This window comes from Larus michahellis, chromosome Z (genome assembly GCF_964199755.1).
Source record: "Larus michahellis chromosome Z, bLarMic1.1, whole genome shotgun sequence".
NCBI lineage: Eukaryota > Metazoa > Chordata > Aves > Charadriiformes > Laridae > Larus > Larus michahellis.
The window spans coordinates 51,196,824-51,219,328 of record NC_133930.1 but is presented as its reverse complement, the minus strand read 5'-3'; the positions used below and the strand labels follow the sequence as shown (position 1 = coordinate 51,219,328).

General features: G+C 40.1%; 1 protein-coding gene and 1 long non-coding RNA gene across 3 annotated transcripts in view; one reads left to right on the top strand and one right to left on the bottom strand.

The window, feature by feature from the left end:
* The first annotated feature begins 6,747 nt into the window (after window positions 1-6,747).
* Window positions 6,748-9,005, top strand: LOC141736430 (uncharacterized). Its single transcript, XR_012584961.1, has 3 exons — window positions 6,748-6,905; window positions 7,022-7,206; window positions 8,399-9,005. It is a non-coding gene; the product is annotated as an uncharacterized LOC141736430 (long non-coding RNA).
* A 696-nt stretch (window positions 9,006-9,701) lies between these two features.
* The window catches only part of SYK (spleen associated tyrosine kinase), a 59,219-nt gene continuing 46,415 nt past the window's right edge, over window positions 9,702-22,505 (bottom strand). For both annotated transcript variants that reach the window (XM_074570581.1, XM_074570580.1), the window contains 7 exons: window positions 18,312-18,402; window positions 17,472-17,649; window positions 15,991-16,200; window positions 15,367-15,556; window positions 13,847-13,987; window positions 13,502-13,614; window positions 9,702-11,940 (listed from right to left, as the gene is read on the bottom strand). In XM_074570581.1, the coding sequence (XP_074426682.1) occupies window positions 11,868-11,940; window positions 13,502-13,614; window positions 13,847-13,987; window positions 15,367-15,556; window positions 15,991-16,200; window positions 17,472-17,649; window positions 18,312-18,402 (996 nt within the window). In that variant the 3' untranslated portion in view covers window positions 9,702-11,867. The remainder of the gene's footprint in view (window positions 11,941-13,501; window positions 13,615-13,846; window positions 13,988-15,366; window positions 15,557-15,990; window positions 16,201-17,471; window positions 17,650-18,311; window positions 18,403-22,505) is intronic.

Genomic DNA, 22,505 nt, shown 5'->3' with positions numbered 1-22,505 from the left:
AACACCAAATTCTGGTCTCCGTTTTGCAGCTAAGCATTTCACTGATAAAGAATAAATCACCTCCCTACAACCAACTGCAGATTAAAGATGTAAGCAACTTAGCATATAGTTTCATAATTTGAGAATTTCTTGTTAATGGTGCATTTGCTTCAGGAACAAGGGAATAGTGTGTTTATATGTCCATTTGTATATCTTATTTATATTATTTCAGTAGGATACTGCTTTTTCCTTTTTTTTTTTTTTTTCTGATGATCCTCTTCTATTTCTTCAGCATCTGTCTTATCTAAGATACTTCAGACCTCCCTAAATGTAATTTTAAACTGAGCTCATAAAAGGCTGGCAACAGCTTCAAATACTTAACTAGTTAGTTGGGACCAAATTGCATACTCCCTTGGCCTGACTTTGTCAAAAGCCTCGAAGTTGAAAGCAGAAAAAATCTGGCATGTAGCCATCAGTGAATTGAAAAGAAGAGACCGTAGGCACAGTGATTCAGATTAATCTCTGTATCAACTTCACTGAAGCAATACATCTGGAACATATTAAAACAATTTTGCTGTGTGATCTGTCAGTTATGTGCTATCATTCTAGAGAGCAGCTCTTTAAAGCCCTGTCCTCCAGGTTAAATGAATTTAGTGGCGGCAAACTGACAGATCACAGGAGATGCTTTTCCTTAGAGGTGTCTAGAGGGGAGAAATCTGGCGGTTTTGGTGTTAGGCCAAATGCCTTTTCATGATTTTATTAGGGAGTTCAAAATACAGGAAAAAATTTGCATCTGACAACAGGAACAGAGATCTTCTAGAGAAGTACGAATATAGAGAAGGCAGAAAATTTCAGAAGAACAGAAATCTGGCCGTTTGCCTTCTTCTTAATAAGTGTCTGATAAGAATCCCTGACTATACATGCACTAGAGTGTGTGTGTATATGCTGAAGGATGGAAATAACAAAGTTCTCTTTTTTGTTAAATGTTGGTTACCTCTGGTGACCTTGCATGCTCACGCTACCTATGAGGAGCATAGCTTTGAGTCAGACAGGGGTTGGATGAGACCACCCATTCTGGCTGCCAGATCCACAGGTGTGTGCCCCACCTTCACTGTCAATCTGTCCAGTTTTGGAAACTTGGTTGTTTTGAGCTGTTTTTGCTTATGGTTTTGTTGAGTTTATGGCTGGGGAGCATTGCCCTGAGAGCTTTAAGGGAAGTGACCTTTTGCTTTATTTGTTGTCACTTGCAGAATGTGAGGAGCGGAAACAAATAAGCTGTTGGCATCACATGACGAATGTGAAGAGTTTTTGAGTTAAAAGCCAAAAAAAAAGAAGTGAACTCCTGACCTTGAAATTTATGGGCACTTCACTACTCACTCTAAGAGAGTATTGCCTTCTTTCTGGGTCCTTCAGCTTCACCTAATCACCTACAGCTAGGAATATACTTTTGAATTTAAAAAACAAAAAGTCATATGCTCTAACTACATGGGGAAAAAAAAGTTCAGTTTCAACAATACTCTCTGAGACAGAAAAGAGACGCCTTCACAGAATATAAGAAAAATCTCCACCAACAACATGTACATCTGTCTCACACATCATCATTCCTGTGATGACAGCTGGTGCCTCATTTCTTCCCTGCTTTCCTTGCACAGACAGAAAGACTGGCATTCCTGCTGAGGCAACCCCAAAACAGGACACTTGCAACAAGGAAAAGGAAACAATTCTTTGGGGTGATCTGCACTTGTCTAAGAGGCAGAGAGGGCACTACCACCAATTGTTTGTCTGAGGTTTACATTGGCATCCTCAGTCTTTGCGCTGGCTCATCAGCAGCAAGTGCAGTGCTGCATGGCTGTGCCAGGGCTGTGACATTGTTGTCACCCTGCTGGGGTGGGATGCCAGGCTGTGTTCACCAGCAGCAGCAGGAGGTGGCACTGGGTGCTTTTTGGCCATTTCACCCTTGCCTGGACCAAGATCAAGGCTGACAGCTGTCCAGTGCCCCTCACGCCTTTGCACAAGACCTGCCAAGGGGCAAATAAGTTTCTCTGGGTGGCAGCGGAATTGGTGAAGAATGATGGTCAGCCCAACAGGGAGACCAAAGGACATGCAGAAGCGGTGAACATGCAGCACCATCTGCAAGGTTTTCCTCCTGAATGGGTAGAGCTTGGCCAAGCTCACCCTGCTGCTGTGGGCTTGCTGTGACCAACAGCAAGACTGGAAAGTACATGCCTATTAATTAGTGGAGAGAATGAAGTATTTCTGAAATAAGGCATATTTATACATGGTTCCACATTGCTAAATGCAGTTTAAGGAAAATAAATAAATCAACCAATGAAGACACATTAATTTAATCTTACATGGACCACAACGATGAAATGCCTTTTTTAATAGCACGCTATCACAGTGCCCCTACAAACATGGTACAACTGCCAGGGTACACACTGAGATTTGTTGCTGGCTGAACATCACAAACCTATTTTCCAGATACTTTAAGTTTGTAGGCTTATGAGTGAAGAACTGTGTTTCTCAAAGTTTTTTCACAAGTTATGTGTGTTGTGTCTTTTCCCCTTTGCACACTATTCTGCGTTTTAGAGTATTGATTTTTTGGTGACGCCCAAAGGTGTGTGGGCACATGCCCTAGACAAGGCACGAGCACACTGGTAGCAGATCAGCTCCTTGAGGAAGAAGAAGCAAGGACTGGCTGCTTTTACTGGTTATAGGAATAAATGCTCCTTCCCTTTGGAGTACATATCTCAGTACAGATGACATTCCTAGTGTGTAATGCCTATGTTAGCTGAAGAGTGTGAGGTATTTGGTTTTTTGAACTACAGTGGGCTGAAGGTCCAATAACCCCCTCAAGGGGTTTGGATCACCATGGCTCTGGTGGCACAGGGTTGTCTCCTCCTGTTCTCCTCCTGCCTTGTGGTGGGATTTCCGAGCTCTGTGACTTGAATGGATGCTAGGTGATAAACAGCCAACGAGGCACAAGGTGTGGCTCCGAGTGCCCACTGCCTCCAGGACAGAAGGGAAAGTGCCATCGCCATCACCACAGGCCCATGCAGGTGAGCTGGATCCACACCTCCCAGGGAGGGAGGGAAGGGTCCTGGGAAGTCCCCGCAAGGCCACCCATAGCTCCCTGCTGCCCCCTTCATGCTTACAGCACACAACCTCCCTGGTACAAGCCTGCCTGATTTTTGCTCTAAAGAGGTGCAGACCCACACAAGATTTACGTTAAATGGCAGCCTGCAAACAACCTTGAGACCCAGAGCCCTTGCGTGAAGCACAAGGCTGTAAGAGAGGCTGGGTATTTAAAAAGGGTTCAAGAGTGTCTCACGAGCAGCAGGAATTGGTTGCTCAAGTTGTGGTGGACTGATTTACAATCCGAGTGATGGCTTTTATGTTCTCAGAGATCCCCAACACCTGCTTGCAGTGGTCTAAGTTGATCAGTAGCCGAAAATTTACTGGTGTCGGGAGGAGGACTGCCTAATTCAGGGAGCAATTCAAGGGATGAAGTGTGATGGGGAAAGATGGGGACAACTCCTTGGTGACTACTTGCAACAAGGTCTGTGAGATTTAGGTGCTTATCTGGGGCCGGGAAGACAAATCTGGACTCAGAAGCATAAATCAGCTTACAAATGCAGGCATTTACTGTTATGTTACTCATGTTACTGAGACAGGCTAACCGGAACTTGTGTTTCAGAAAGGTTCATGAGTTTGGATGCCTCCTTCTTTCACATGCAGCAGTCATTAATTCACCTCAGAGCCCCACCTCCACCATTCCTTTGCCTTGTCTTGGATCCCAACCCATCCCTATCCCAATCCTGCCTGGATCCCAGGTGTTCTGTGTAAAAACCTGTGTGGTTGTCATTGTTGTCCCATGGTGGAGAGACACCTGTGGGTGGTATCCCTTGGTCTGCTGGAGACGGGGTGGGTGGGACATGAGTATGTGTCCAGAATCTGCAGGTGGTCCTCAGCTTCTTCCTTGCCAACTTCTTTTCCCCACAGCAGCAAGATGTCAGAGGTAGAAAAAGCTTTCTGTAAATCTGCGGTATACAGTGACACATCTGCCAGTGTATGTATTTCCCCTGTTTATCTAAACACTTATCTTTATTTCTCAATACCAGAATTGATAATGCAAATTTTACATTAGTTGGCAATAAAATAAACTGTGAAATTCAGACAAGACTGCTTCTTTGCCTAAGACAGTAGGAATGGGATATACTAAAATGGAAAGAATAGCACTGGAACATATGTAAACCCATAGGCCTTATGCCTGCTTTTTAATTCTTTGTGTTAACTCAGATCTTTAAAACATATACTCGAGGTGGCTGTCTTCAGCAATGCTGTCTTGGTACATCATGTCCTGCACAACAGTTTAAGCAAAGTACCCATAAATTAGGATATAACAGGATGTTGTACAAAAAGAAAAGCTAATGCACTCAATAAAACAACGACAGAATGTTCTCACATAGCTCTGCTTTTGGTGGCATAGCATTCCTTATTTAAATAGTGTCAGCAGGTATTTGCAACAAATATTAATATTTCAGAGCTATGATTGCTATTCCTGACGCTTTCCCTTATTAGTTCCTGAAGTGGCTCTAATCATCCTGTTCTTGAGATGCTCTTGCAAAAAACAAGGCTGAGAGGTTGCAGGACTCTATAACCATGCCCTGGACCTGGACTCAGCGCTTTAACTGTTTTCTGTGCTTTGGTGTGTAAGTCATGGTCCTCTGGTCTTCAGAGGATGAAGGGCTGATTGAATTCTTCCCCGCAACATAGCACTATGTGGGAAGAATAGCTGGTGTGTGTTACAGCGTAATCAAATATATGGGTTTGAGGTTCTCCCTGTGTTTTCTACACCCCTTCACCCCAAAAAGCTTATTAATGCATGATGGGTAGTAATCAGCAGGGTCCTGCTGATTCTTGATGGCTAAGCAGAAAGTAACACTGGCTTCATGGGCCCAGCAGTGTACTGACACCAAATAATGCAGTTTTCAAGCAAAAGATGTAGGTACCAGCAGTCTCACAGCTGTATCAGTGTCCAGGTTTGGTGTGGCATCTGATGTCTTCATTCCTTCTAGTTGCACTTCAAACACCTTGGGACCTTTTTATTTTGGGGGAAAGGAAGACAAAGAGTGCCCTCAATAACTAAACAAATGTTCAGTGCATTTCTTTGTTGAGTCCTCAGCTTCCTTGTAATTAAGTGACTCAAGAAACTGGTCACATACAGTTCTGCAAACAAACACAGGAATGTGTTGTATTACTGGTTTCTTTCATATTTTTATGTGCATATATATAAATATATAGCTGGCATGGAAAAAGCTGTGGGAGCTTTGGAAACAAACTGAGAGCTTTGTACTTGTGTTTGTGTAGTGTGAGTTCTGGTTTGCATTACTTTGGGTACAATGTGACACTGGAGGGTGAATTTCTGAGACATGATTCAATCTGTACTTCATCCTGTAATCTAACTTGTGTAGTACTCCAGCACCAACAAGAATCACTACTTGTCCTGCCTCTTCCTTATAAGTAGAAACCACAAAGAGATCAGGAATGCCATGCTCACTCCTTACAGCAGCAACAGAGTGGACAGATAAAAAGGAAGTCATGGATGACTGCAGAGTTTAAAAATAGTACCTGATTAATGCATGCCCCTGGGGAAGCAGTAATACCAGTGGACATAAGATTTTAAAATAGCCGAAGGCATGCATGTGTCAATGAGAGAGTCAACAACACATTTGCAAAATAAAAAAAAAAAGAAGTTTATGCTCTAGTGTGTTGGGAGACAGCAAAAATTGAGGTGGCTCCCCAGTGCAAGGTGTGTGTGTGGGGTCCTTTTATGGCACTGCCATCTGATAGTAAATATCCTTTTTTGTTTTTTTCCTTTTTTGTTTCCTCTCTCAAAGAGGTCATATTATCTAGAAAACCAGCCATACCAGGGAGAAAGAGGTTAGGAGCCTTCCTGTTGGCGGCATCTGAAGTTTATCACGTATCACTTCTTTGAGCTGTCCTTTGACTTTCAGAGGAAGCCGGAGGGCTTTAGGACAGAGCCAGCTGCTGGTGCTCCGGTTGCAATTTAAGCATGTGTTGGCAAGTAGTCAGGAAACCAAGGCCCATGGAAGCTGCTTGAAGAGAAATGTAGCTGCACACATATAAACAGCCCGGTTTGGGGGATTTACTGACAACAGCAGAAATGTGGTTGAAACAAAATGACATTGACAATCTAGTTGTTTATACCCAGCTATGGCTCGGATGTGTTATTATTGTGGAAAAATATGGAAGCATTGGCTCCAAATTACACATCTACTGGGAAAAGAAACATCAAACCAATCCAAACAGTCAATTTACAACTGCTCCAAAGCTGAGTGGAAAAAACACCTGTAAGTCCTGCTCTTTGGCAATCTCAGTGAGCTTGCTTCCCTGCTGCATCTCTTGATGTATCCCTGCCCCCCACTGCCATTCCCTTCCATGCCTTTTCCTTCCAATCTCCTAGAAATACAACTCAAGACCAACATTAGCAATTCTTTGCCAGCTTGTCATTGCTTCAGGGTACTGGAGGTGGGACCTGATACACCAGTCAGCCAGAAATCATTTGATAACAAAATTACAAATCAGAAGCTGCAGTGGCTCTGTAGTAAGAACTGGGGCAAGAGGACAGGTGTTATTGAGCACAGCTCGGAAAGAGTGACGAGAAACTACAGGCATGTGTGTGCATGTGTAATGTTTTTAAAGCAAAGTCTTCAAACTGTGCAAGATACAGCTATAAAAGGCCTCTGCTACCTGTTTTGCCACTTGGGCATGCAGTTACAGTCTTGGCAGTGTTGCTGTTGCTGAAACTGGCACAATTTCACTTTAACAAAGCAAGAAGAAGAAAGAACAGATGTTGATGTTCATGCATCCACTGGCTGGTGGCAATGCATCGGGACAGAGAAGTGAGTATCCATGCAAAGTAACACTTGCACTGCAGCATGGGCTGATGGCTCACACTATTTTCTGTGGTACTGAACCCTGCTTTGCGAAGTTGTTTCTGTTTTTGTTGTTGTTGCAGGTTGTATTTCTAACATGACAGAGGCATGAGGATCCCGGCACTCAGCTTACTGACCTGCTGTCACACAGAGGATGACAGGCAGGCAGCTGTAGCTGCACCAGTGTGGCAGTGGGACTCCTCCTTGAGGGCTGCATTACAGTTAAGCAAGGCCTGGACCTAACAGGGTCTTACCCTGACAGTTTAAGGTATTTGCAATAGTAGACAGGTTAGACAGGTGTGGAGAGTTTATGGTGTATGAATGTTTATACTGGACTGGTCATCCAGGTGCTATTTACATTTGAAGCTATGAATTTTAATGGACAGCAGTGAAATGCTCTCCCCAGCTGCCTCTTGTTTCCCCTGCTTCCCTGGTTATGAGAGATATGCACATACCCTGTGCAGTGTTAATTGTATGCCAAGGAACCCAGTGGGTATTTGCCTCAATTAACACATCTATGACAGAAAAGAAAAAATACCCATTTGGAGGTTGATGCACAGTACTAGCCTGGCTTCAGAGAGCTCTGGGTAGCTGGAGGACTGTTGTTTTCAGTCGGGTTTGTGCTACATCACTCTGTTGTTTCACAGGAATCCATGGTGTAATACAAGCCTGAAGGAAGACATGTATGCCATAAGCTTATCTCTTTGTTCCAGGACTATTAATCAATCTCATAGGAGACAAGTTCTTTCCTTACACACTTTGTCTTTCTGATGCGTTTCTGATAGCTCCACCCTCAGCCTTCTCCCCCTTTTCCAGATGCAAACCTTCACAGTTTACTTGGCTGCCCCCGTAAAAGTGTTTTGCATCTCAGCCTCTAGTTGCCTGTAGTTCCAGCAGAAGGCACTCAGCTATTTAGTCTTGCCCATCAGCCCTACAGCCACTCCCCATTACCACGGGGCCCGCAAGTTGCCCCTACGAGGAGAGCTGGGGTTCAAATGTGGTTGTGCCACTGTCTCACGTTGCACCTGTAGCACTGTGACACACTCCTGGGGAATGGTAATTCTAACTCTTGAAGTGTCTCTTTTCCATCTGAGTCTGGGATCATTTTAAGTTCGATATTGTTTTCTTCACTGCTGTTTTTCTTCACTGTCAAGAATCAGTGCATTTTTTTTCTCTCTTATTTTTGTTTCTTCTTCTTTTTCTGCATGACTTACAGGCATTCTGTCCTTACTAAACTGAGGGCTGGTAATGTTCCCCTGTACTATTCAACCCAGATGCCACCCTCATTCCCCTCTATGCACGTGTGGGACACATTCTGTATCTTTCTGCCTGCAATCCCCCACTGCTGGTACCACTTAGAAGACAAGCCGACACAGAGTCTTTGTTAATCATCCACAGCTAACCATTCATGATATAAATCATTCACGATTTGTCCTCACATAGAACTTTGCTTCTTATAGGCACAGCAGCAGCCTGGTGGCAGGGAGAGTGCCAGAACTGCTTGGGTGAGTGATTAGTCCAACGGCGTTCAAGGATTGCCACCTCCTGGCAGGGCCAGGGCACACAACTGCCTCAGCCCACAATCCGGCAGCACAGGCTGGGATGTGCACTTCATCAAACTTGCAGTTCTGACTGTGACGATTTCAGATGTGAAAATTATGTGTATTTTTCATTCTCTGATTAAAAGACCCCTTTTTTGCACAGTGTTTGAAGCAGGTGGAAATTGCACTGGGGTTTTTAAGAAGCGCGAGTGGGTCTTTATGGGAAAAAGTGTGCTCTGTGTGTCCTCCTGTGCTCTGAAAAAAATCCATGATTTGGTAGATTTGAGCCCTAACCAAAGCTGTAATTACCTTATGTTTTCCTTCACTGAAAAACCCGTTCAACGTGTTCTCATCTGCTCCTTCTTCCCTGAGTTACTCACACCAGCCTCCCTTCCTCCATGCTGCAGTTTGCTACCCCTTAACTCTGCTGTGACAATTACTTGTTGGGCTACACTGCCAAGTGGCATTTCTGATATGAGTCAATCTAAAAATAAAGACAACAAAATCCCAACAGCTGAAAGACAAAAGCCCCTTCATATCAGTTGATTGTGCAGTCCCGCAAGTGGGAATGTGTCACAATTAGGCTAGATTTGCTACGCAGGAAAACAACCACAGCAGTACAGTGTCAGTCAGTCACCGACTGGTCCCCTCCAAGGTAAGAGTTGTCTAGGTTTCATCCTTTGTTGTTTATTATTCATATTCACATTCAGTCCCATCTAGTCTTTGCTTTCCTGAGGACCTGAGCCTGCAGCAAAAGCTAAATGAAAGACTAAGATCTCCCTGTTGTTATTTCAGAATACCTAGAACAGTTGCTTCCACCTTTGAGGGAGGCTCCACGTGGTATAATGTGACTAAAATCCTGCATAGCTGATACCTGTAGTCCAGAAATCCTTGGATAGCTGATAAGATGCACTGACTCCTGACACCTCTAACCTTCCAGATCCAGCACAGTATTGTTGAAAACCAGCATCTTGGAAAGGCTTAGGGCTAATAACAACATGCCTGCTTTGGGACATTTTCCGGCTAGTCCTGAGTAGCTCCCAAAGCAGTCCAGGCTTCAGTGGGCTAATTTGTTGTGTCAGGTACCTTTCAGTGTCAACAGGAGAATCTCAATCTTCCACAACAATTGCAGTAATTCAGTAAATATACACACTCTGCACAGCATCAGCATTTTTTATAAAACACTTGAATATTAAGGATTCTTGTTAAAATGACATATTTTGTAAACCAGAATCTTTAATTTCAATTTTAAAACCTAATCCATTTATTTCACAATACTTTATGTTCTTATTGTAAACTTTTAGTACATAATAGTGAAGTTAAAAATAATCGAGTAACACCAGAAAGTGACATTCACTCAGAAGAGAGGGTAAGAAATATTTCTCCAGTTTTGTTGCATCAGGTAACACTTTTTTAAGAGAGAGAGAGAGAGATATAAATCTCTCAGGGAAATTCAGTACTGCCACCTACTGGCTAGTAAAGATTTGTGCAATTTGTTTATTACTAATATCCCCATGAATGTACTAATTGCACACATAGAGCTAACAATTTCTCTGCAAGAGGATTAAAGCGACAAAACATCTACATTTAACTATGGCTAACTTCTACACAAGATGTTTTTGTAGAAAAATGTTTCTTACAAACAGAAAATAGGTCATCTTCAATATTGGTCACATTTGAAACATGGTCTATTGCACTCAGTATCTTTCAGTAGCAAGTGGTTTCTGAAGTGTCTTGCATTGGACACCCAAGATTAAACTACCAAAAATCACCAGGTATTTTTTGAAAAATAGACCATAAGCTTAGTAAAGAGAAAAAAAATACAGTAACTCCTACATTTGTTTATAGTCATCTCTTACGAAAATTACTTCACACTTTCTCACTGTAATTGCCCACACAGTTTCTTTGCTAAAGAAAAAAATATTACTGCACCTCTAAGAGTACCCTGTTCACACAATTAAACACATATATTCTAACCAGCTGTATGCAATAAATATATCTAACTCTAAATCTTGTTCTTTACATTCTTCTAAAATCTCTATATCCAGTAGATGCAATGTATGTAGACTCCTGAGATATATGTAAATGCCAGTAAAGTATCTGCTTGTGAGAATAAGTAATAGAAATTCAGAGCTCTATATTATTTAAAATGAGACTGGACAAACAAAGCATAAGAGTAAAACCAGAATATTTGCTATTGCTATACTTGCACATTAATGGACATCCACAGTGCATTACAGAAGAGTGATAAGACAAATAGCTTTTCCTGAGATGCTCACAGGGATTAATAACAGTACAAAACCTAACATTTAGGAGTGGACAAGAGTGAACTCAGTGTCCATATGCCTATTTTAAAATATTTGAGATAGGGGTGAAATTTAGCTTTAGAGGCGATAAGGTGTGGTGAATACTAACACTGCTTTTCAAGAAAGGTTTGAAAAAAGGTAGAAATGATTGCTGCTCAAAACACAACACAAGGAGCTTTGGTATACCCAAAGAGACACGTGGAAAAGATATCTCTTGAGAAGGCTGAAACACCACAGAGAAAGAAAGGTGCTGCTCCATCACCTTTCACTGTACAGCTGTCTTTTCAGGAATGCAGTGATGGAATTTGTGTTGAAACCAGAAGCATTGTCTTAGGTGCTGATATGTTGTGTTCCAAGATGAGAGAAAGCCCCTGAGTTCCCAGGTTTCAACAGGAAAAAGAATAACTCCCTGAGGGACAGCTGGGCTTCCACATGAGATGAGGAATGAGAGAAGTTGGTCACATTTAAAGGAGATGATGATGTTAGAAATTCACACCTCCCAGTTCCTCTCTGCCTACATTACTACTGAGAAGAATACGATTTGGTTTTAAAGGGGCTTGGGGGTAAAATCAAACATGCTGTCAGTCAAAGCGACTGACACACTTTCACAGTGAATTTCCTTCACTGTGAGAAATATTTATGCTATTCTTCCTTGGGGAGGGGGGAAGGCTGGAACAACTCTTAATGTATTTGAGGGCTAAGAATATTAATAACAAGAACCTAAATCCCAATTCAAATACTAGAGATGAAGAGGGCTGAAAGACTTTAAATCGATCTTACATGACCACAAAATGTAATGCCAATAAAGCTGTAACTAAAATGAAATGGAATGTAGCAAAAGTATAAGCATCTGCTCTGACGTCCTTGCTGCTCACTTTGGGGCCTTTCCACTTTCAACACTCTATTTTGGGGCTGGATATTGCACAGAAGGCAAGAAAAGGCAATCCTACAGACACAGGGCTTAGCTCTGAGCTTTGCAGGGTGAAAGCGGCAGTACACAAATCAAAGTCTCGGTTTCAGAAACTGAACTGCTTCTCAGAGGGTGCTGGCTGGAGTCACGCAAGCTGCTGTTCTTCATGCTGTTAGTGGGAAATGTCGTAATAGTAGTTACGTAATCTCAGCTCGACCACAACAAATCCTGGTCGGTCATCAACACTGTGGAAAGACGAAAAATATCACCGTGTAGGAAGGAGACAGCTGTAAAAGCGCGTGGGACTTGTAATGTTTGGGAGTTTACCTCAGTGATAGTTAATTTAAAGCTGTTCACGATATTTTAAGACTACCAAAATGATGATAGAAATTTATACCAAGTGGCAAATGTTACTACAGAGCACGCAGTCAGTGGATTTACTATCATGCCTATTACTTTGTGGTTAGTGAAGGTACTACAAGAAAGAAATGGTAAATCAGCTCAATTTCATTTTCTACTTCAGTAATAATCTAGATAAAAGAATACTTACAATACAGTGCAATATCTGCCTTATAATTGGTACTACAGGCATACAGAACCACTTAGCACCACTGAGAGGAGCCTAGGCACGCACTATAAGGCTGTCTTTCTTTCCCCTATACTTGCAACTCTGTTGATTTAGGAGAACACAATAAAACTGACAACAAGCCCTTACAATAATACATTACATACTGAGACAGTTACACTGCCACTTGAGCCTTCTTTTTAATTTTTTTTCTTTTTCCTTCCACTACTAAAGATATTTGAGTACAAATAAAAAGCAGCATGCGTTATATGTTTGTTAATCATAATTCAAAAAATGAACCCTTTCACTCTAGAACTGTTACGGCATTCTTTGAGTCAAACCAAAAGATGAAATTATTTTATGGCTCCACATTCTTTCTAGAATACTAGGTGCAATAAAACTAACAAAGAAGCAAGGTACCTAGAAGTGAAGTACCACAGCTCCTTAAATGGAATCCAGAGACCTTTGTTGGACACACATATTATTCAGATAGCGAACTGGAAGAATAAGTGACTTTGGGTGCTTTACGGAGATCTTCCTCCAGCTAAAAGTAACTTCAATGAAACAGTTTAAAATGATAAATCGTGAAACATTTTAAATATTTTTTTGCAATATCCTAATTGAAAAAGAGTTATCAGGTAGGCTTTTTTTCTTTTCTTCTCTATATTTCATAATTCTAACTTCTGATTTATTATTGATCGGAAAAAATGTTTCTGACATATTAGGTATGATCTGAAAAGATGTTTTACCTCTCATTAATAGGAAGTCAATGTAGATCCAATTGGAGTATATTTGTAAATGAGAGAAGAGAAAAACAGGTCCAAGCAAGTAATTATTGAGGAATGGAAAGAATAATTTGGCAATATGACTTTGAAATTTCAGTAAAGTCTTGAAAATGAAAATTAAATAAAATATAACCCAAAATGAAACAAAAATATTTGCTTAATTTCAAAATTTCTTTTCAAAATACATCACACTGACCTTCTTCTGGAATTACTTCTTTTTTATGATACTCTATTTTTTGTACATAACTGTTCCAGCAAAATGAGCTGCACACAATCAGCTTCTTGTAGTACACTCAATAATTTTCACTTGAAAGTGCAACTGAATCTATAGTTTGGAGGTTGTTTGTAAGCTAAAGACCAGCTGAAATGACGTATTTTGTAATACCCTTTCTGGCTATTAACTAATTAGATTAAAATATACTTATATTAAAAGAGAGAGCATCACATCACACTCACTTGTATGTCCAACACAATTTCATTAGATCGTAGACTTCTGTTGGACAGACTTCAGGACGTTCCATTCGTTCTCCTCTTTCAATCATCTGTGCAACTTCACCGCCTTTCATTCCCTGGAACAGGGTGACCAGAACAGTCATCATCAATCATCAGTTGCAAATGATTACAGCATACATGCCAGTAGAAAACAAATAGAGGCTTGGAGTTGATTTTTGGACTATCCTTTGAGTCATTTGTTGCAACAGATGGGGTGCTAAGGCCTGCCCTTTGTAGGCAGGAAAAGACATTGGTTAAAATTTGCTCTGAATTTTTACAGAAAAAAAAAAGCTAGATAGAAATACTCACCTTATATGGTTTTTGACCATAAGAGAAAGCTTCCCACATTAAAACCCCAAAGCTCCAGACATCACTTTTGCTAGAAAATTTGTAGAAATTCATGCATTCTGGAGCATACCACTTGACTGGCCATTTTCCATGACTTTGTGCCTAAAATAAAGTCATAACAGAAAGGAAAAAAAGCAGGCTAGAGACAGCGCTAAGTAGTAAACAACATCAGAATTGATATAAACCAAGTTAACTTAAGTCTGCACACATTTGTACTAAGTACTGTAACATTTCTTATGCAGTTGGGATTAGAGAGAGTGGGTAGCAGCTTCTTCAAAAGCTTTACAAAATTGTTCCTAATTTTCCACTTTCAAAATAATGCACTGAAATGAGATCTATGGTAAAGCAAAGCTTAGATAAAAGACCTGGAGTCATGTTTTTAATGTCATTTAATTTAAAGTTGCTCTTTAAAAGTAAGATTTTTTCATCTAGGCTCTCCACAGCAGGGAAGAGATACCCACCCAGCTGCACTGAGTCTCATTATTACTTGATTTCAAGGTACAGCGATGGCCTTGTGGCAAACTGCAGTTTGATTAAATTATGCCATAACACTGTGTTTCGACAATGCAAGTGTCAAGTTATCCCAGCACAGTGCTAGATGTAGTGAAAGAACCCCACTGCATTTTGTGGAGTTGTAAAGGGAATGGGCCTTTGATACCAGGTTTCACACCTCTGACAAGAAGCTCTGGCTAGCTAGTGGCAGTGATTTAAGATGTTACAGTCCTTTCTGGCAGCAGTTACTATTCCCATAGGAAGGTCATCAGAAGGGAGTATGTGCTTGCCCCTCTTCTGCAGTGTTTCATGGTCTGACTTATTAGTTTTGAACAGCCAATGAAAGGGAACAGGCAGAAAGAAGAAATAATTTGAACTGTAAAAGCAATAGATCAGAAAAAAAGCTGCAGATGTGATTAGAGCCTTTGTCTCCCATGGATGTTTTTACGTTATTAAATGTGGGAGTTATTTCAGTCCTTTTAGCTGTACAGAGATCCAATGAATTTAAAACCAAGCTAAAAAGATTCTGCTTTGATCAAATGATTATTTACCAATTATATTCTTTCAAAAAACTTCCCAAATTCCGTTCTGTTCGACAACAATACAGTGTGCCAGACTAAATTTTCCTTGGACATGGTGAAAACCATAAGTCCCCAAAAATTCCCACCTGCAACAAAGACATTTTCCCCCTTGTATATAAGGAGGTATCTCACTCCCACCATAAATTTCAACCTTCTAATGACAAGTTTATCAAAAGTAAATGAAAGAAGTAAGCAAATAAAAGAAGGGAGCTTTTTTGTGCCTACACATGTCTTGATGTTGATCACACATTTTGAAAATCAGTGACCTTACTATCAGGCTGTAAAATAATGCATGATACATACTATTTCTAATTTTCAACTTTTAAAAATAACTGCACTTCAACTGAAAAATAACCTTATTAAGCTATAATGCTACTATGCAACTTTCATGTCTTGTGCAAACCTTACCTTATAATAATTTTCATCAGCACTAAGAGCTTTAGAAAGTCCGAAGTCGCTAATTTTGGCATAATGTTGGGTGACTAATAGCACATTCCTTGCAGCCAGATCCCTATGAACAAAGTTATTTTCCTCCAGGTATTTCATCCCCATGGAAACCTGATGTACCAGCTCTGTTATATTCTTCTCTGTGACATGTCTGAAAATCATAATTGAATTTTTAAGAGGTCAAAAGTTTATTTTCATGACTTTTCATGGAGTTCAAGTACAAAACTTTACTCTGAACTTCCCCACATCGTACTAGGAACCTGACCCACTTATGTTTAGCTAAGCTTTAATTAGAACAGGCAGCATAAGAATGTGCTGAGCAAGATGATGTGTAATCATATCAACAAATGAGCAGTTGAAGGACATATGAAAATTCTTTCATTTATACAAAATGCACTTATTTACCAGAAATATTTGACAGTTAAGAGTCATGTACAAGATAATTATGTCCCAGTGAAGAGTAACTACAATCAATATTACATTAACAACATGTCAGTTTAAAATTGCCCTTAAAAAAAAAAAAAAAAAAAGGACCTCTATTGCCTTTGGATAAACCCTATGAAATAGAATCAAAAACTTACATACCTGTTTTTTTGCAAAAATTTGTTCAATGGCCCAAGTTCAGCCATTTCCATTACTAACATCCAGGCCTCAGCTTCACATATGCCTATCATTCGGACAATATATGGGTTATCCAGTTGCTGCATTACATTTGCTTCTCTCAGTAATTCATCCTTTATGGCTGGATCGTTACTCTCATTCTTAAGAATTTTTACAGCCACTGGCTTGGCACCCCTATAAAAAAGAATTCAGTTTTGGGATTAGTTGCTGAAAAATCTGTGTGCAAATGTACAAAATCTTCAGCTAATGTTTCTGTGCACATAGTACAAACCGTGACAAAAGACAGAATTGACACTCAGAGGGGAAAAAACACAACTGTAACAGGAACATCTCTCTATGAAATGCTCAGAAGACAACTAAGCAAAAGAGAATGGAAAGAACCTGAGAAAATTATAAATAGTCATAAAAATGTCTTCACAAGTCTGAAAACAAATGTACTAGACAAAATTTTCTTACCCATTCTGGCAAGAATGCCATAAAGCTTTTCTGACAAGAAAAGCTATAAAGGCCTTTCTAAGCCCTGGGGCGTTTTGGGTGTAAGACTAGAATACAACATTGCAAGGCCTCATGGTAGTGCTCTGAAATCCTGAGAAACTAAGCCTACTCCTGCAACCTTCAGCTCATACGGCTGAGTGAAAGAGTGACTGATGAGATCAACAGAGCTCAAGTGTGAAACAAGATTAGCAAATACATAAGCTGGGACCAGAACCCTTTAAATCCCTGCAGACCATACTGGAAAAAGAAAAACCCTTCCTGGCTCTGAAACCCTTGGTTAAAGAAATGCCTCAAGCTTCAAGCGGTGAAAGTGTACACATAATCAGCCTAGCCACTTAAATAACATACTGATAACATTTTACTGTGAAAATGCACGAACAGTCAGGTGCTCCTACTTTTGCCAGTATAAACAGGGTCTATTCCTCTTGCAATTACATGATAAAAAAGGTCACAGCATATTCTGTGTTCTTGAAAATCAACATTGCAGCTTCATGAAACAGGTATTTGTCACACTTCTTTTAGGATAAACTCTCTTTTCTACAAGTAAACTGTCCGTGGTACTATGCTATTTCTCAAAAAGAGTTTGTGCAGATGGGAAATACTGAGTGGAATGACTGCCCATACAAACTATGAAGGAAGGCAGCGGATTTCCCACTCTACTATCCCTGACAGAGAAAAAACAGCCATAAGGGGCACTTTCCCACTTTACAGACAAAAAATAACAGCTGGGAGGTGACTATGCCTGGAGGCAGAGGTGTCTGCAAACAGAGGAAAAGAAAATGATTGTATAGAAAATGAGTGTATGTACAAAGAGAGAAAACAGTGAATATTAGCCCAAATGACTTAGAGTCTGTCAACCCAAATGACATGCAAAAATTACTGCTGCTCTGAAAAATAAAGGCTAGAGTTTTTACATATTAGACTCCATGAATATAGAAGGAAACGCTTACTTTTTCATCTTATAGAACCCTTTCTTTACAGTACCAAAGTTGCCAGAGCCAAGTTCTCCTTCCTCCAAGGTTAACAATTTCCTGTCAAGAGTGACATTTTTTGGTTTCATTTCATCTGGATCAGCATATGGACTTTCATAGACCTCGGTATCCATGGGTAAGGCATCTATTTGATCACCTGCAGTTCAATCAATGAGAAAATTAGACATTATGTGAGACTTTTTTGCTGCCATAGCTACTATATTCACCCTTTCTATGTTCAGGAACATCAGTGTGTTTCACTTATGAGGGCATTATAAAAAAACCACATGCAATCCAGCTACAGGCTCTTTAGAACACCCCAAAACAGAGTGAACTCCACCTGGTGACATGCTCTAACTACTGAGCACCTGCGTAATGAGAAACCAGGAGGTTCCTTGACAGAAGGAGGGTTAAAGGCTTCTCCTTAGTTAACTCAGACAATTCTTCAACTCAGAATGCTGCCTTATATGTAGTTTATTCTTAGGCACTCGCCTTTAATTTCATTTTACAGAAAGCCCAAGCGTCAGCTTGGCACTGTGGATGCAGCAGGGCACACTTCTTTTTATGAAGTGCAAGGATGCAGCTTTTTAAGTCAAGGAAGTAATAATCTTTTACTTCAACATGGAAAAAGGGATTTCTGCTAAATGGCTTTTATTACAGATGGTGATTTCCCAGCTAACAGACTTGAGCTATGATAGTGGCTATACCAATACACAACATGGTGTGAAATATATGCAAGAAAAAAAGAAATATGGGTTGAGGAGAAATCTCTGGCATAAAGAAGGAAATTGTTTTAATGACATAAATTACACTGCCTACCGTTTTCTGCTCCTGTAAGACCTCTCTTCCTTTGCAGCACATAAGGATTAAAAGGTGCTTCATCAGGTGGGTGGCCAATAGATGGCTGAAGCTGTAGCACATGGAGTTTTAATATTTAACAATGAATAGATAAGTTAAAAGCACTTTTTTTCTCTGAGAATTATAGCGTAATGATTGCAAGAGACACACAGGTGAGAATCAGAAAGCAAGAAAGGGATCCAACAAAGTATTTTTATTCTGAAGGTTATTGCTTGAGTAAATATGCAGGCCAAATGAAACATACACTGCTAAAGCATAAAAAGTTATTACAAATATTTCAGAGCATTTGATCTGAGAGAATTAACTGGAATGGGTCATGCACAAATCTTATTCTGCAGATACTAATTTTACATGCTTTTTTCAAATCTGCTTTGTAACACAAGTAGTCTATAAGGATTTCTCTTTAATCTGTCCTTCCTCCCTCTGCAATTTCTCTCTCTCCATATCTAGGCCATAGAGAAATTCCTAGCACAAATGAAAACAAAAAATACTTCCCTGTTTTTCTTGTGGATGTTATAGAGTGACTCCATTTGGAAGAAACTGGGGTAAAAAGTAATTATTTTAATAGGCTTGTGTAAAGTCATAGACAAACATCATGGACCAGATACTAGGCCTGTCTGCCTGCTCTGAGGAGGGAGAAAATGACCTAATTCTTACTTGAAGATCCGGTTGAAATACAATCCCTCTGCCTTTACTTTTTGTCAGAAGAATATTATGGAGCACACAGACCACCCCAGCAGAAACATGGTGTGTTCTGGAGCTCCTTGGCTGAAGGATGAGGCTGGCACAATAAAATATAGATGAGAGAAATTTATGATCTGCTCTCTTCTGTCTGTGAACTGTCAGGAACAGAGAATTACAGAACTTTTTTCTGCAGTTTAGTCCCCTTTTCTTTCTCAATGTAGAAATTTTTCTACTCATGAGTGACCTCAGCCTCCTGAGAGAGTGTTTTAAAACCAGAAATTCAAACATCAACATGATTCGGTCAGCTCAAATAGGAAACAAAGGTATACTGTACTTGCAAAACACTGGATAGGGCTATTTTGCAAATATTTGAGTATATAATTCTTCTTTTTAATAACTGAAGCTTTCAGTGGCATAAATTTCTGCCTGAAACACTTGCGGTTTTTAAGTAAAGAGAAACAGCTTGAGAAATGTCCAGGAATGAATTACTGGGTGCAATAGAAGTTTTACCACTTGGGAACTGCATTTTGTAGGGCAGATGCCTGACCTGGGTGGTACAGACCTTTAAACTGTAATGAAGTGATATGCCCAGCTGGATGAAGCAGAAAAGGTTTCACTACATAGATTTTACAGCAAACCCTGACTAGGAGGCCAACACTTGTCAACATCGTGAACTAGCGGGGTGAGCATGGTGGCCTCAAGGATGGTAAGGGTAATCTTTCTGACTTGAGTCGCTCATTCTTGTGGAACAGCGTTGAAAGATCATTTGCTGTCAGGGCAAGCCACAAGAGCCCTGAGACAGTTCCGAGATAGGTCAGGGACCAAAGTGACCTGCCAATCTCAAGAACAAGGAGACAAATGTAATGACTTCAAACTGGAAGAAGGTAGAATTAGATTAGCTATTAGGAAGAAATTTTTCACTGTGAGGGTGGTGAGGCACTGGAACAGGTTGCCCAGGGAAGTTGTGGAGGCCCCATCCCTGGAAGTTTTCAAGGTCAGGTTGGATGGGGCTTTGAGCAACCTCATCTAGTGGAAGGCATCCCTGCCCATGGCAAGGGTTTGGAACTAGATGATCTTTAAGGTCCCTTCCAACCTAAGCCATTCTATGATTCTATGAAATGAATGGTATAAAACAAGATCCTCAGCTCTAGTTTTGTTTTTCTAGCCTGGCACACCTTGTCAGGTCTGCAAGTTAAGAACTGTATTTCCAAGACCCATATCATTCTATTTCACATACAGGCCATTCACTAACTCAAAAAAAACCCCACTAAGATTGGATCTCAATTCGAAACCTCTTAAGTGATGGGCTGGCAGTTTCACTGTGAACACTTATGACAGTCTTTTCCTATACTATGTCACAATGTATAGGGAAATGCTTATGTTCAGTCAACAATATTACTCATCTGTTGCAAAGCAAAAACAAATCAGATGGAATTACAGTTACTGAGACCACTGTAATTTTAGTTTTTTATATTTCATATATCTTGTATTGCTTCAGAACACATCACGGCTTCGTAGGGCTTTTCATCTTATTGCTAGTTACTATGACCCATTAAGTATTACTGAGAATTGATTATAGTTCTACTGGATAGCTTCCTTGATGTATCCTTCCTTCCTACGTTAGGAATATTTATACTTCAAAAGGGAGATCATTTTACATTTCAGAAGGTAATTGGAATCAATTAACTGAGTGGATACAAAGCAATATGGACTGAAATTAATACCTGTTTCTAGACAGATACAAGTACAAAGGAAGCAGGTGCAAATTGCCACACTGCATGTATTTTATGGAAGTGTCTGGTTAACACTTCTTGGCAAAGGGGTCAAAAAGGAGAATGTGAAAAAAAAAGAGAAAAATATGGTGACTACGTAAGAAAGGGACTGAGATTCTGAGTCTTCGGTGGCAGTTTCCAGGATACTGGAAGGAAAGTTGTGAAATGCTTAGGAATGATAGAATCACAGTTTCAAAGGGTATCTTTTGCATACTTTCCCCTTAAAATAATCTTTCTGATAGAAATGCAAAGTGTTCAGAAAATGACACCTAGAAGAGACTGCATTGCTCTGGGGCACCTTTGCTTTTTGAAAGCTTTGATAGGATTATCAATTATCCTCTGTTCATTGTGGGGAGTACCTCAACTGTGCACCAAAAAGCGTGATGGGAGTATCTGAAACAGTCAGGTGCTGTATAGAGTTTGTGTAGTTGCTGTTACATAATGAGGTATATAAAGCCCACCAAAAGGTACATCTTCAACAGATCTTCCTCATTTTTAGATGAGTAAATAGATTGCGTTCCTCATCATAACCCAAGCTTACAAGGAATGAGATACAAGCTCTTTGTGAAAGGCCTTTGAAAATTATAAGCTCAATATTTCAAAAGAACTTGAACTTATGAACTTATGAACTTGAAGAAATGATGCTTTTTCGATGGAAATATAGCCCTGCAGGCTGAGTCATAATGATGGAAGTTACCAACTCCACTGCAACACCTTGTATAGGTCTGATAAGTAACTTCATTTGATTGCTGTTGAACAGGGCAAAACCACTTAAGAAGTACTCAGCCAGTACTGCATAACCCTGCAAATTTTAAAAAACTTGGAGGGTATAAGGTCTCCTGTGATTAGTATTAGTTGCAGACTAGACAAGTAGTTAAATACCCCTGATCCTAGGTCTCATGGTATGAACTGGCATACTTTGGACTGGCCAAACAGAACTCATGTACACCAAATTCATAAATCTTAAGAATACATTCACTAGAGCAGAACAGCTGCTAAAAATATAGCTCTGGCCATGACATAGCTGACTCCTCAAATGGGACATATAGAGACATTTCTGCTCTTTGCAATTCAAGAACAAAACAGAAGAATCAGAAAGGACTGGATGCTCTTGCTCAGGAACTGCATTAAAAAAAAAAAAAAAAGAGTGCATCACTCCTGTGCTTGTGAATAAAACTCCGCAGCTGTGGAGTGACACAGTGACACCAAATCTAACAAAGCAGGTTCTCTTTCTCAGAGAGCTGCTCATGTTTAAGATGAGTGATAATGTCTTACATATTATTCGTGTTAGCTGAGTTAACTCATATGCAGGTATGTGTGGAATGATATTCCCCATTGTTGCAGTTTGATTAAAATGCTTAACAATAGTTTTTTCATTAATATTTCTGGTTGAATTGCAATTTGATTTTTCACAGGCACATTTTCAGCTCATATCAGTAATCTGGGAATATTGTGCAGCATTCAGAAAACCTTATACGTTTTTCTTTAGTCCTGCCAGTTATGGATTTGTGGCATGTGGCAATGCCTTTGAATAGGATTTTCTAGCAGAAAGATAGAAGTTGGAAGTTTGGTTAGAGGTTTTCTCTTGAAGTCATGCAAGGCTGACTAGAAATGGTGCACGAGGCATGTACCATTGCATGTACAGTGGTCTGGGTAACAGGACAATAAAATTTCCCTTTTATTTAATTGTTGTTTAAAT